Below are 12,803 nucleotides of genomic sequence, written 5' to 3'. Positions count from 1 at the left end.
CTTGACTGAGTAATGTTCTGTTGAGAGGGTGTATCTATCAAATTTTCTTTACTCAACACTTAGAATTTTTACCTGTGCCAAAACAATATTAGGCAATTTTTGAAATAATATCAAGAAATCTTGTTTTGGCTTTAGCACTACATATTTTCCCAGACAAAGCCTTTTTGGTCTAATTTGATTAATTTCCCCCTTCATTTTGCTTCCTTTCCACCTACCTCTTAGGAGAAGTGACTTTAGTTTCTGTGCCTCTTAAACAAGATTATAAATTCAATTGCAATCCTAGTTTTTGGTAATCTTTAATAGACGGTAGCTTGAGGGCCAGGTCCTTTTATGAAGGAATTACTAAGAAGTGTCATAATGGTAACATTTACGCTACTACTGCTTGTCCCAACTGTGCAAGGATGCATTTTCCTATATCCACGTTTTAGCCCAGAGAGACACAAATATTTCTAATCTGAGTTATAATATGCAAAATGAATCCAAACATATAGATCTTCTGACTGTCTAAACAACAAATAATGAGACAGGGAAAAGAGACATCCTCCTTCCGGTTCCGGCTCCAGCGGGTGATTTGGAAATGCGGTTTGTTCTCGCCGAGCAGAAATCAAATTTCAGCTACAATCTTTCATCGATTGCCTTTGGCAACATCTGTTCTCCATTTCCTTCACTCTAATGTGAATGGTGTTAAAAAAAAAAAAAAAGTACACACTCACTACAGCAGTTGTTTTCTCCCTCTCTTCCTCCTCTCCCCCCCTCTCTTCCCCCTCCTCCTCACCTCTCCTCCCCCTCCTCCTCCTCCTCCTCTTCTTCCTCCTCCTCCTTCTGTAATCCCTGCCAGTAGATTATGCAACAAACTATAGGAGAAGCAACATTTCACTTAATGCTTATAGGACTTTTTTTTTTTCCACTTAAAAACATAAAAGAAAGATTAAAACCCCCACATTTAAGCAGTATTTAAAATAAAAAATAATATATAAATAAGGGTAATAAATTTGTGATTTTTAATTCTTTAACTAACATATTATTTAATTCACATATTATTGAATGTTTATTGTATTTCTCTGTCACACCAGGTGCTGGAATGAAATTTTAATACAAATTAAAATAAAACTTATTATTTTGGTGACATATGCGGATTACAAGTCCTGCACCTTTTTTAAACAAATGTAAATTAGCCATTATTCTGTATATACATGTCTTTAAATGCCGACACATGCTCTTCTCCAGGATATGAGTCATATTCTGCTTCCTGTGTGCTTATTCCTGTCACTTTAGGAAATAGTGAATTTCAACTGCCGGAAACTGGTGGCTACAATGCCTCTCTTTGCTAACGCGGACCCCAACTTCGTGACGGCCATGCTGAGCAAGCTGAGGTTTGAGGTGTTCCAGCCTGGGGACTACATCATCCGAGAAGGAGCTGTGGGGAAGAAAATGTATTTCATCCAGCATGGTGTTGCTGGCGTCATCACTAAGTCCAGTAAAGAAATGAAGCTGACCGATGGCTCTTACTTCGGAGGTTAGTAAGTGTTGCGAGGCTTTCAGAGGCATGTTTGGTAGTTTGGGATACGAGCTTGTATTTGAGTTCTGGCTAGAGCACTTGGATTGTATTTGTATTGCAGGAGGATCCCAAGTTCCATGAAAGTGTGTGTATGAATGTATTGATGAGAACATAGTTGTAACCACTTTATCTGAAACCAGATAATAGTGGCTGAAAATACAAAGAAAGCACATTTTTTTCTCTCTCACTCCAAAGTCCCCAGAGTGTTCCATAGCAGTTACAGCGGCCTCCTATATTATTCTATCAATATTTTCAGTTTTTGCTATTTTTGTTGGTTCCTTTGTCTTAATATTCACATGAACTAACTTTATTCCTTCACTTTTTAAATTGACTTTTAAATTTATTATAATTTGCTCACACTACATCCTGATTGTTATCCCCTTGCTCTTACCTTCCCGCTCCCCCCTCCCCCCTTTCTGCTCTATTCCCCTCCCCATGATCTGTGACAGGTGCGCTCCTCCTCCCCCACTGTCTGGCCTCAGTCCACTAGGTCTCATCAGGATAGCCTGTACCCCCTTCCTCTGTTTGCCCTCAAGGCCGCCCTGGCAAGGGGCGGTGATCAAATAGTGGGCACCGGAAGGCACGTCAGAGGGTCCGAGGCAGCTCCCCTCTTCCCCATGCAGATTAGCTGTCTATGGGCTACGTCTCAAAAGGGGAGTCTAGGTCCCTTGCATTGTATTGAGAGAAAAGAAGCGAAGTCTAGAAACCTAACTTTAAGTTTATTGCTAGAAGCCGCCATCGTCGCTGTTGTTGACATATGACTAACAAAATCCCAAGTATCAACTGCAGTGCTGAGCAAGGGAAAGGGACCCACACTGTGGTTGGGCAGTAACATGCTGCTGGGACGCCTGAGTGTGTGGCGTGTTTCCAACATGGCTGCTGTAATGTGCGTGCTTTTGTGTGTGTACACGAGTGAAACGTCCTCTTTTGTTTGTGTACGCGAGCGAAAAGTCCTCTTTAAGACGGCAGAGTTACTGTCTGCGTATTTTAAGGAGAGTGTGTGGTTATCAAATGACTAGGTGAGCAATGTGTTGAAAGAAACCTTGGAAATTTTGAAGCACATTATGATTAAGACTGGATTCGTGAGGCCAGCAAGATGGTGCATCAGGTAAAGGCAGTTGCTGCCCAGTCGGATGACCTGAGTTGGCCCTCTGAAATCCACATAGTGGAAGAAATGACTCCCACAGCTGTCCCCTGACATGCACACACTCACCTTTGCACATACACGTCCCCCTCAAATAAGATAGATAAGTAAATACATACATACATATATATCTACATACATGCATACATTCATACATACTAATGTAAGAATGGGTGTGTGCTAAATCGACAAGCTTTGTGAATTCAAAGCACCTTTTAGTCACTTTATAGTTATATTAATAACATGAACAGGGTTTCCTGCGAAACCTAGGCCAGGATGGGTTCAAGCGCAAGCAAAGTCAGCATATACCAGTGAACGTCACTGCGTTCAGACACAGGATCCAGCCTAGAATAAACACAATTTTCCTGTGACTTCGTGTTGCAGCAGCTCTGTCCGTAACTGAGACACGGCTATAATCTTGTTGTTATTGCAGTGATCTGTATGACCTTCTAGATCACTTTGGATATAAGCTTTTGCTAATCTGTTAGGATTAGCAAAATTTGACTTAATCCAAATTACCTTAATTCTTACCTTCTCCCTGGTTTGTATTTCCTCTCTAATGCCGCATTACACTTGGTCAACAACGTTTACTTGTGTGCTCTTTACAGAGCCTGTCAGATGGAACGTGAACTGGGCAGGTTTGCTGCTCAGTCCCAGATCTTCAGTCCTCTTGAAATTTGCTCATTAGCTTTTCACCATCGGATTGTAGTCTTGTGTTTTGTGAAGAAGACCACGATTTTTAAGAACAGGCCGTTCTCCTTGTTCATATAATAGTCACGGAACAGTAGCTATACAACTCATTGCTGTTGGTGCTTGATATAACTGGCTTGTCTAAGCGGAAACTTTATCCTCTCCTATTCCTCATCTGTTAACTTTTTCATACAGGCATATGTAATACAGTCTAATGGTACTCTGCCGTAGGGCTTGGACTACTCAGATGTTCCATCACATGATACCTATGTATCTCTTAAAGTCGGGTTTTATTTGCTTGTTCTTTGCTCTGCTTTCTCCGTGTTTTCTGTTCAGTGTGCCAAAGGCTCATGGTGAATATTTTTTGTTTGGTTTAGAGCTCTCCATACGTCCAAAGGGTCCTTCATCCAATTGTTAGATACCAGTGTTTTAAAGTCAAGATTTTGCCACTAGGAAATGTTCATGCTACTTCTCTGCTATTGTATCCAAAATTTCTTAGATTAAATAAAGCAATGTTGGCTGGATGTGGTGGCGCACGCCTTTAATCCCAGCACTTGGGAGGCAGAGGCAGAGGCAGGTGGATCTCTGTGAGTTTGAGGCCAGCCTGGTCTACAAAGTGAGTCTAGGACAGCCAAGGCTACACAGAGAAACCCTGTCTTGAAAAACCAATAAATAAATAAATAAAGCAATGTTACACATACATCTACTTGCAAACAGGGACACACACACATGCATGTGCAAGTGTGAGCCTGTGCACAAACACAACACTATCCTATAAATGTACATACGTTTTGTTTCTATAATCCATCTATATAAAACTAAAATGAACTCTGACTGGTGTTTAAATTTAATCCACTACCATGTAGAATGGTCTGGCCCAAACCCTATTCCTATTTGTAACTCCACATTTAATAACCAAGATGCTGTGTCTCCAGAAATGTTGTGTTCAGTTTAGGTGTAGAAGCATAATTAATTCATAGTAAACAAATTGCAGGCTATGAGAAGCAACTTTTGTAAGCTGGGGTAGAGTTGTATGTATGTAGTTTGCCTTCATTCTGATGGACTCCAGGGATTTCCAGTGGCACTGAGGTCAACATCTATTTCTACATTCCTCTCAGTGACACTGTCTTCTACAGTTGTAATATTCTTACAGTTGTTCTCCACACTCTGCGTATCACCCGGTATCTCAGAGTTTCTATTGCTGTGATAAAATGCAATGATCACAAGGAAAGTAGGGGAGTAAAGGGTTTCTTTGGCTGACACTTTCACAGGAACTTGAACAGGACAAGAACCCAGGGGCAGGAGCTGATGCAGAAGCTATGCAGGTGAGCCTCCTGGCTTCCTTCCCATGGTTTGCTCAGCTGCTCTCTTACAGAACACCGGACACTAGCTCAGGGATGTCACTACCCACAATGAGCTGGGTCTTCCCCTCATCAATCACTAGTTAAGAAATTGCTCACATCCAATCTTATGGGAGCATTTTTTCAGTCCTATTTTCCTCCTCTCAGATGACTGTAGTTGTGTCAAGTTGACATTAATCTAGCTGGCACACTTAGTAATGCTATGACCTCATAAATTGGTTCTCAGTTTGCATGTAGTAAATCTTACTCTGTGTTAAGGAATTCCATAGATTTTTTACAGAAGCTTATTGGCCAGTATTCACCATAATTTTAATATCAAATCTCAACACTCTTCAAAAAAAAAATCCCTGGGGTCAGGGGCGAGGAACAAAAGGATAATGTGAAGGGATAACAATGGAGATGCGATCCAAATAAATTAATTAAAAAAAAAAAAAAAAAGAAATCCCATGTGCATCACTTGGTCTTGTCCCTTCTAGAGCCTATAACAACAGTTATATTTAAATTGTACCTCCAATTTCAATTTTAAGGTGCAATTATGAAGGAAATTGAGGGGTTTGGCATACACCTTTTGTAAAATGACCTGCATATAACATTATATTAGTTATAGGAGTTATGTTGCTAATATTTTGGGTTTTGTATCATGGGCAATCTTGTTTTCTTGATGAAGAGAATTTTTCTGCATTTTTCCATCGACATACATGTAAATTCCTCTTACTCTCTCATTTCGTTGGCAGGCATTACCAGTACTCTTTTGAATTAAAGCAGTATAAGGAATACTATCAGTGTGATATTCATTTGGGAAGAAACAAATTATATTTTTTGCCATTAAACGTAATACGAGTTGAAAGGAGTTTTGGAATTTTTAAAAGTTTATTGATTATATTGAGGGTAGGTGCCATAATTATTTTAAATATTAAGTGGAATCTTTATCTTGTCCATTTTTGTCTGTGTGATTTGGAATATTTGTATTTATTTTATTGTTATGCATTTTAATTTTAAACAAAATAGAGCATTTTTTTTCATTTCTTAACTTGTTTTGTAGTTGATTACATTTATTATTAGATATTTAATTTTGTTTTCTAGTCACCTAAAATAAGTTTTTAATTATTAAAGTTTGTTAAGAAGTTGGATTGGATTTGCTTAAGGTTTTGTGATTAATTAATTTCACCAAAGATATTGCTCTTTTCTTTTTCTTTCCCTTAATATATTGTCTGGGTTTTAATTAAACTACCTCTCTCTTCAAAAAAATGGACATACAAGTTTCTCTTCTCCTATTCTATAAATAATTAGTTGGCAGAGTTAGGATCACTGCCTCCTTAAATATGTTGTAGAGTTCCTTAATAAAAAATGTTGGAAGCTGGGCTTCATTTTTGCAAGGTTATTACGTATTTACTCAGTTTCTTTATACCACAGATATAATGTTTATTCAGCTTACCCAGCCCTCACTGTGTAAATTTGTTTAGCATAATTCATCTCCAAGCTTATTCAATATTCTCATCAGTAGTCATTCCAAGTAGATGAGCATGCAGCAGGCGCTCCATGTCTTTTGGGCAACTTTATAGGCAATAGAGACACGTGAGTGAGGAAAAGAGATCGAGTATCCTACAATCTCCTAACTTTTAATTTGTGATTGCTTAAAGAAACTCAGAAATTACTGAAATTCTGGGCTGTGTTATTAGATGACAAAGAGAAATGCTTTGGGAAAATTAAAGCAAGGGATAGATGAAATTCCTTACACCTCCTACAGCCATGTAAGAAATTAGAATGTAGGCTTGTGGGATTAACAGAAGTTCTAGGCTTCTTTGTGAGTCACGATGGTAAACACAGGAACATTGCCAACTGATATTAGTCCTCACAAGCAATCTTCAAATGGATGGTGACGGAGTAAATTCTCAGATGCTTAGGTAATAAGGTGCCAAAGGGTAACTCTCTGGCTGCTAGAGGAAAAGTGTTCCTAGACTCCTTCTTGATTCCTCTTTGGGGCTAAACTTTACAATCTTAAATTCCTTTTTTTTTTTTTTTTTTTACAAATGAGGACATTAAAGTCTGTTCTCACGCATCTGAGTCCTCTGGTTTTACAATCTCTCTTCCCTTCCTCAAAGAGTTGTCCTGAGGCTTGACTGTAAGGGGTTGTGCTGTAGATGTATCGACTGGTGGTGGGCACCATATTGTTCTTTGTAGTTTTACCAGTTGTGGTTTTCTATTATGATCTTCAGAAGAAAAAATAATAATAATGGGAACATCTTTGATTTACCTGTGGACATTAGAATAAGTGTTTAGAATGCATCTAGAATTACAATATGGTTTGTGAACATGGAAAAAAATCCTCTAGATTCTGTGGACTCACCAGTCATGGGTAGTTAGGGAAGTTTACAGTAGTCAAAATGAATTCCTTCTGACTGAATGGGCCTTAATTACACAGATGTTGGTTACTACCTAATTACAAGTGCTACCTTTGGCTGTATCCCGCCAGGCTGGTCATGGCTGTGTTTCCTATAGACCAGGTAAGTTGCACTTATGAAACCTTAGCAGTGTGGTAGCCTAAACAATCCCTGAACAATGACACCAGTTGACAAGCTGATTTGTATGGAAGAAGTCTTATGATGATGTGTCCCTAGATGAAGAGCTACAAGAAATTACTGATTACAGAGAGAAGGAGACTTAGTCTTCCTTTGGGATAAGCCCTCTAATTCATTATCCAATACCAAGCCATTTACATACATACAAAAGCATTTACATACATACATGTGTATGTACATACAAATGAACAATGCAAAATGGACTCAGAAGGCTTGGGCTATATAATTTATACCTATGTATATGTATACCAATAAGAATAAAGCATAGAAAAATAAATAATAAAATAAGAGATGATAGTTAAAGGGTAAAGAGGGTTTGGAGGAAGGGGAACATAAAAAATATTTTTGGAAGAATAGGATAATAGGAAATTGAAGATGATCATAGTATTCATATACATTTATAAAATTTCATAATGAACCTCATTTTGTAAAATTTACAAATGCTAATAAAATGACTAAAGAATCAATATAAAGCAATAAGGGAATGGAGGCTCCTATCGGTGAAACTGGCTGTATACCTCGAAGGAGACAAATCTCAGATTAGCATTTGAATTTCAGACTCCCGTGTGTTCTGTGTGTGGTACCCTTACTCCAGAGGGGCGTTATCCTCTAGGATACAGATGGAACATTTGCGCAAGCTTCACTTTTTCTTCAGAGATGCCCATTATCCTTTTATGTCTGCATTTGCAAAGGTCTTTTGGGAATCTCTTCTCATGCCCTATCTAGTGTCCATTAAAGTAATCATAGTGTTAAAATACCGTCCAGAGAATAAGTAAAACCATTACGTACCTCATTACATTTTAAATTAGCTCTGTACCCAAATCATATGATTTTTGAAGAAAATCTGTTGTGTTCCTAGAATAATGTTTTTAGTTATTGTTATGAACTTTATTATTAAGTTATTTCTATTCAGGGTTTGGCTTTCCACACCAAAAGTGAGGACATCCCAAGTTCTACAGCCAGTGTGTGACTCATGCGCTCTTATGTAATACTAAAAGGAAACAAAACACTCATGAAGGAAATATTTCCTCTAAAGGTTCTTCAATCCTTCATAAGGTCCAACACTTTGCTAGAAATTGGAAGATGCAAGATGATTTTAGCTACCTACTATGCTAACATACAGCTTTGGAAATGTGATCTCCAGAATGCAAACAGCCTAATGAAGTTCCCTTGATGTTTCAAAAAGAAACACAGCACCAGTAACTCCTGTCCCTGAGACCTGTCGTGAGTTATCAGAGGACTAAAAGTCCCTGTAGTTTATTCTATCTCTCCTCCATTGTGTTCTTTTTAAAAGTTGGCATTGGTTTTGTAGAAGGTGTGAGGAACCTGCTGACGGTAAATTTACTGTTTTGTTCCTTCAAAATTTCCTCTACATTTATCAAGAAGATAAACCAGTGACAAAGAGATCTATACTTTTGTAGTTCTTTGCTTTGCACCTCCTTTTGTAACCCTTTACTTGAAGCTAAGTGAAACAATTCTTTCAAAATGCTGATAAGGCAGTTCTGAAACTTCTTTCTGAAGGCTCTGGCCTATTTGGAAATAAATCATGCATGGCTCCCTTGGGTGGGTTCTTAGTCCTGTTAATAAAAGAACTTAGATTTAGAAACCAACTCAATAGCCTCCTGCCCTATTAAGGCCTCTTTAGCTACCTAGCCTCGTCTCCGCCCCCAAGAGTTGAGACCTGAAAAGTCATTTAGAAAATTGGCTTTTATTCAATCTGTCTACTTTCTGAAAAGTAAAAAAAAAAAAAAAAAAAAAAAAAAAAAAATGATAACAAGAAACCTGTGCGCCTTAAATCCATTTATCCTGTCTGGACTCTGGCAAAACAATACTGCCCATGGGACCATGAACAGAAAAGCTTATTGTCAAAGTCTTTATCCTAAAGTTTCCTGACCAGTTTTTGTCATCTGTTCTCATCAATTAAATGGAAAAAATGTTAACCATCATCTATATCTAATATAACAGTTCTATTGCTTTATAAAGTCATTTATAAATGAATCTTTGCATATGAAGAACCAAATCCCAATGTCTGATACACTTAAGAAAATCAAGATGACATTAAAGGATTTTCTTTTGATGAACAGATAGAAGTTAAGATGCATAGTTCAGGAGGCAGAAGGAAGCATGGTATTCACATAAGCTCAGTGGAGGGAAAACCAGGCACAATATGTACTATCCTTATGGATAGCCTGGAATGATTTTTAAGATATCTTTGTAGAGTAAACCTGCAACTGAGATTTTAGTGTAATCAATGAGCCCTTATGTCGACTGTTTGTGCCTTGCCTCTATCACATCAGTTTTAAGAAAACTTGAGATTCTGCTCATGGGTTTTGCTCTATATTGCATCATTTGGGATGCTTCTGAATCAGATATTTTGACTGTGTCTCAAATAATAATGTCATAAGCCTTAGGCAGTGGCTCTAAAATTCATTACAATGATCCAAACTATATTCCTAAACTATTTCGGTATTTCCCCCCTCAGAAACACGTAAGCCACTGGTCCTCACTAAGCAAAGACGGCCCTTGTAGATGCCAGTCTGCTGTTAAAAGCAACTCATCTTTTCAGTTTGCTGCTGCAGCATGTTTATTGTATCTATAAGAAACATCTCAAGTGTCATCTTTTTCATCTCTGCTTAGTGCTTTACTCCTGGTGTTTTCACAGCACCCAATCCAGTCAATTATTTTGTTATTTTATGTTACCTTCAAGTGCTAACTTAAAGATCCTCTGAGTTTAAGACTTTATTTTTTCTTCAAATTTAAACCATAGAGCCAAAGCAAAATGGCAGCCTTGCAATGTGATTGAACTCATAAGAGGTGGGTGGGTCTCGGAGTGTATTTTGACTTGATTCCACCTTCAGCCTTTATATTATCTTCTTTCAAACTCTAAAACTCAAGAAACATTCAAGTAACCCGTTCAATTTAAATATTCTCTCTGTTAAGCTATGTTTTCATTTTATAAAAAGGAAACCAATACAAATCTAATGACAAACGAATGGGCTATATGAAAGTAAAGGAAGCATATAGTTCCAGAAAATTAATATATAAACCTTCTAAAATTATTTTCTAAGTTTGAACTAACCTCACTATCTTAAGGATCAAATAATATAGCTCTATAACTTAAGACAGCTAAATCTAAAGATAACCCTGTCCAGAAAACTTTTCTATAAAGTTATAAATGTTTTATAATCATTGCTGGTAATTAAGATAGTCACTGACCACACACAGCCTTTTTTAAACACTGTATATTTAGTAAAGATTATGCTAATTTTTACTACTATCTTCACATTTATATGATATCTAACACATTATCCTTATTAGGTAGACATATGCTGGCTGCATCATATCTAATTCTGGAACCTTGAACTCATTTTCAGAGTGGTTGTTTTTGTTTGCTTTTGTTGTTGTTGTTTTAAGACAGGATTTCATGTGACCCACGCAAGTCATCAAATCACTCCATAGCCAAATTGTCATTCTTATGTCTCACGGTCCCAAGTGCTAGGGATACAGTTATATATTACAGTGCACAGTAGTGGGGACCATTTTACTAGATCATTTTATGGCATTAGAACAATACTGAAATTTTAGCAAATTCTAAAAATTTAGTACTTGTATTTTTCAGTTTGTATATTGTTGAATTTTTCAACTCCAAAAAAATCTACTTGTCTTTCCTACATGTATAAGTTATTTTAAAACATCATTAGTATGAGTCATATAATTTCATCTCATCTTTTTTTGGGGATTCACCAAGTTTTGAGCACTGATACCCACTTCCCTAATTTTATATGTTGAATCTCTAACCCTCAAATGATGACATTTTGTGAATTTGGATTTTACACAATAAAGCTTTTATCTTTTCCATGATATGAGGATACAAAAAAAATGGCACTCTGCCACCTACAGATGCCACCTATAATCTGAACACGTTGGTGTCTTGATCTCCGCCTTCCAGCCTGCTATTGGAACTGTGTTTCTGCTGTGCGTTTTGCCCAGCATGTGGCTGCTGCTGTAGCAGCTGCAGTGGACAATGATGGTAATAAGCAGAGCAGCAAGAGTCCGTCTCCAGCCCTCCTTGCGTCATACCCCTATGCTCTGGCTCTCTCGTCTGATTTCCGAGTCTCAGTACAGGTCTGCCTATGAAAATCTCGAACTACTTGACAAATGCTTTCATCATTGACCATGATCGGGTGTGACTAATGAGCCAACGTTAGGAGAGTACCATGAGTTCTCTGAATAGGCTGTGAAAACTATTACTCTGTGTGGCACCTCTTTAGAACCCATTGCCCTGCCTCCTTGTGTTTGTGGGCCTGAGAGAATATTAGGTAAAACTATGTATCTGACATGGTAGTTTCTGCAAAGCACATAGGCGCAGCATCTTTACAAAAGAGCTCAGGTTGAGATTGTGGGTAATAGACCACCAGCCCCTCTCACCATTTTAATTCAACCCTAAGTTCCTAGAGCAAAGAGAACTGAAACAATGATCATTCCTCACTATTATCTTTCAAGGCAATAAGGCAATGAAAGAGTTTAGACTTTCTCAAAGTAACACTTTTAATGTAAAGAGTAAATTAGATATGACAAGATTCTGGGATCTTCGGCAATGTGTAGTATTTCAGTCTAACACATTTTTAAGGTGCTTTTTCTTAAGACTGAGAAAGTGTCTCTGTATGTTTTGTTTTGTTTTTTTAGGCATTTTCTTTGGCTCATTTTCTTTATCCTATTTTGTTTTGTGTTGTTGTTGCTGTTGTTTCTGTTGTTGCCGTCGTCGTCATCATTATCATCATCAGTCTGTTTCCTAATGAAAAAGAGTAAATGGTGTGGATTTGGGTGGGAAGGGAGGTTGGGAGAATCTGGAGGGAGTCTCACAAGGGAAAACTGTAATCAGAAAATGTTGTATGATAAAATATATATATTTTCCAAAAAGAACCACTGCTTGTAAGTAAAACACTGCTTCAGAGCTCGGCTGTTTCAGTAGGTTCATTTGGAAGACATTGCCGTTGTCCTGCTGAGCAGCGCTGCTGGTGGACAGACAGCTGCTTTCTCACTGTGTCCTCACTTCACCTCCATCTCTAGTTTCCTTCCTTTCTCTGTGGCCTTCCACCTGCGCTGACAGTAGATGGAGGCTTTTCATTATGGACCACATTATGCTCACTCTTAAATTTAGACCTCACTTCACACTTGAAGGTCCCAATAGCTCCAACCTTGCATCCGCACCACTGACTGTCCTTGATGCGGTACGTGCATCCCCTGTTTGAGGATCATCAGCGCATTCTATTGGTTGATGGTTTCTCCCTCATAAAATTCCAAATTAAATTACCAATGCCTATATTTAGGACCAAATCTATAAAAAGATTAAGGAGCAGCATGATGTGGCAGCATGCTCAGCATCCACAGAGCCAGGCTCTCTCTGGTCCCTTAGCTGTGGGGAAGAACTAACTGCAAGTCTCCAGGCAATTTGTCTAGAGGCCAAGAAT

The 12,803-nt window shown here is 38.1% G+C and overlaps 1 protein-coding gene across 1 annotated transcript in view; it reads left to right on the top strand.

Annotated features, from left to right (window-relative positions):
• Positions 1 to 12,803, top strand: part of Hcn1 (hyperpolarization activated cyclic nucleotide gated potassium channel 1) — a 343,450-nt gene that overhangs the window by 295,079 nt on the left and 35,568 nt on the right. The window contains exon 6 of the mRNA XM_051172292.1: positions 1,276 to 1,516. Coding sequence (XP_051028249.1) covers positions 1,276 to 1,516 — 241 coding nt within the window. The remainder of the gene's footprint in view (positions 1 to 1,275; positions 1,517 to 12,803) is intronic.

The sequence above is a fragment of the Acomys russatus genome, chromosome 30, assembly GCF_903995435.1.
Source record: "Acomys russatus chromosome 30, mAcoRus1.1, whole genome shotgun sequence".
Classification (NCBI taxonomy): Eukaryota; Metazoa; Chordata; class Mammalia; order Rodentia; family Muridae; genus Acomys; species Acomys russatus.
This window is presented reverse-complemented; position numbering and strand designations above follow the sequence as displayed.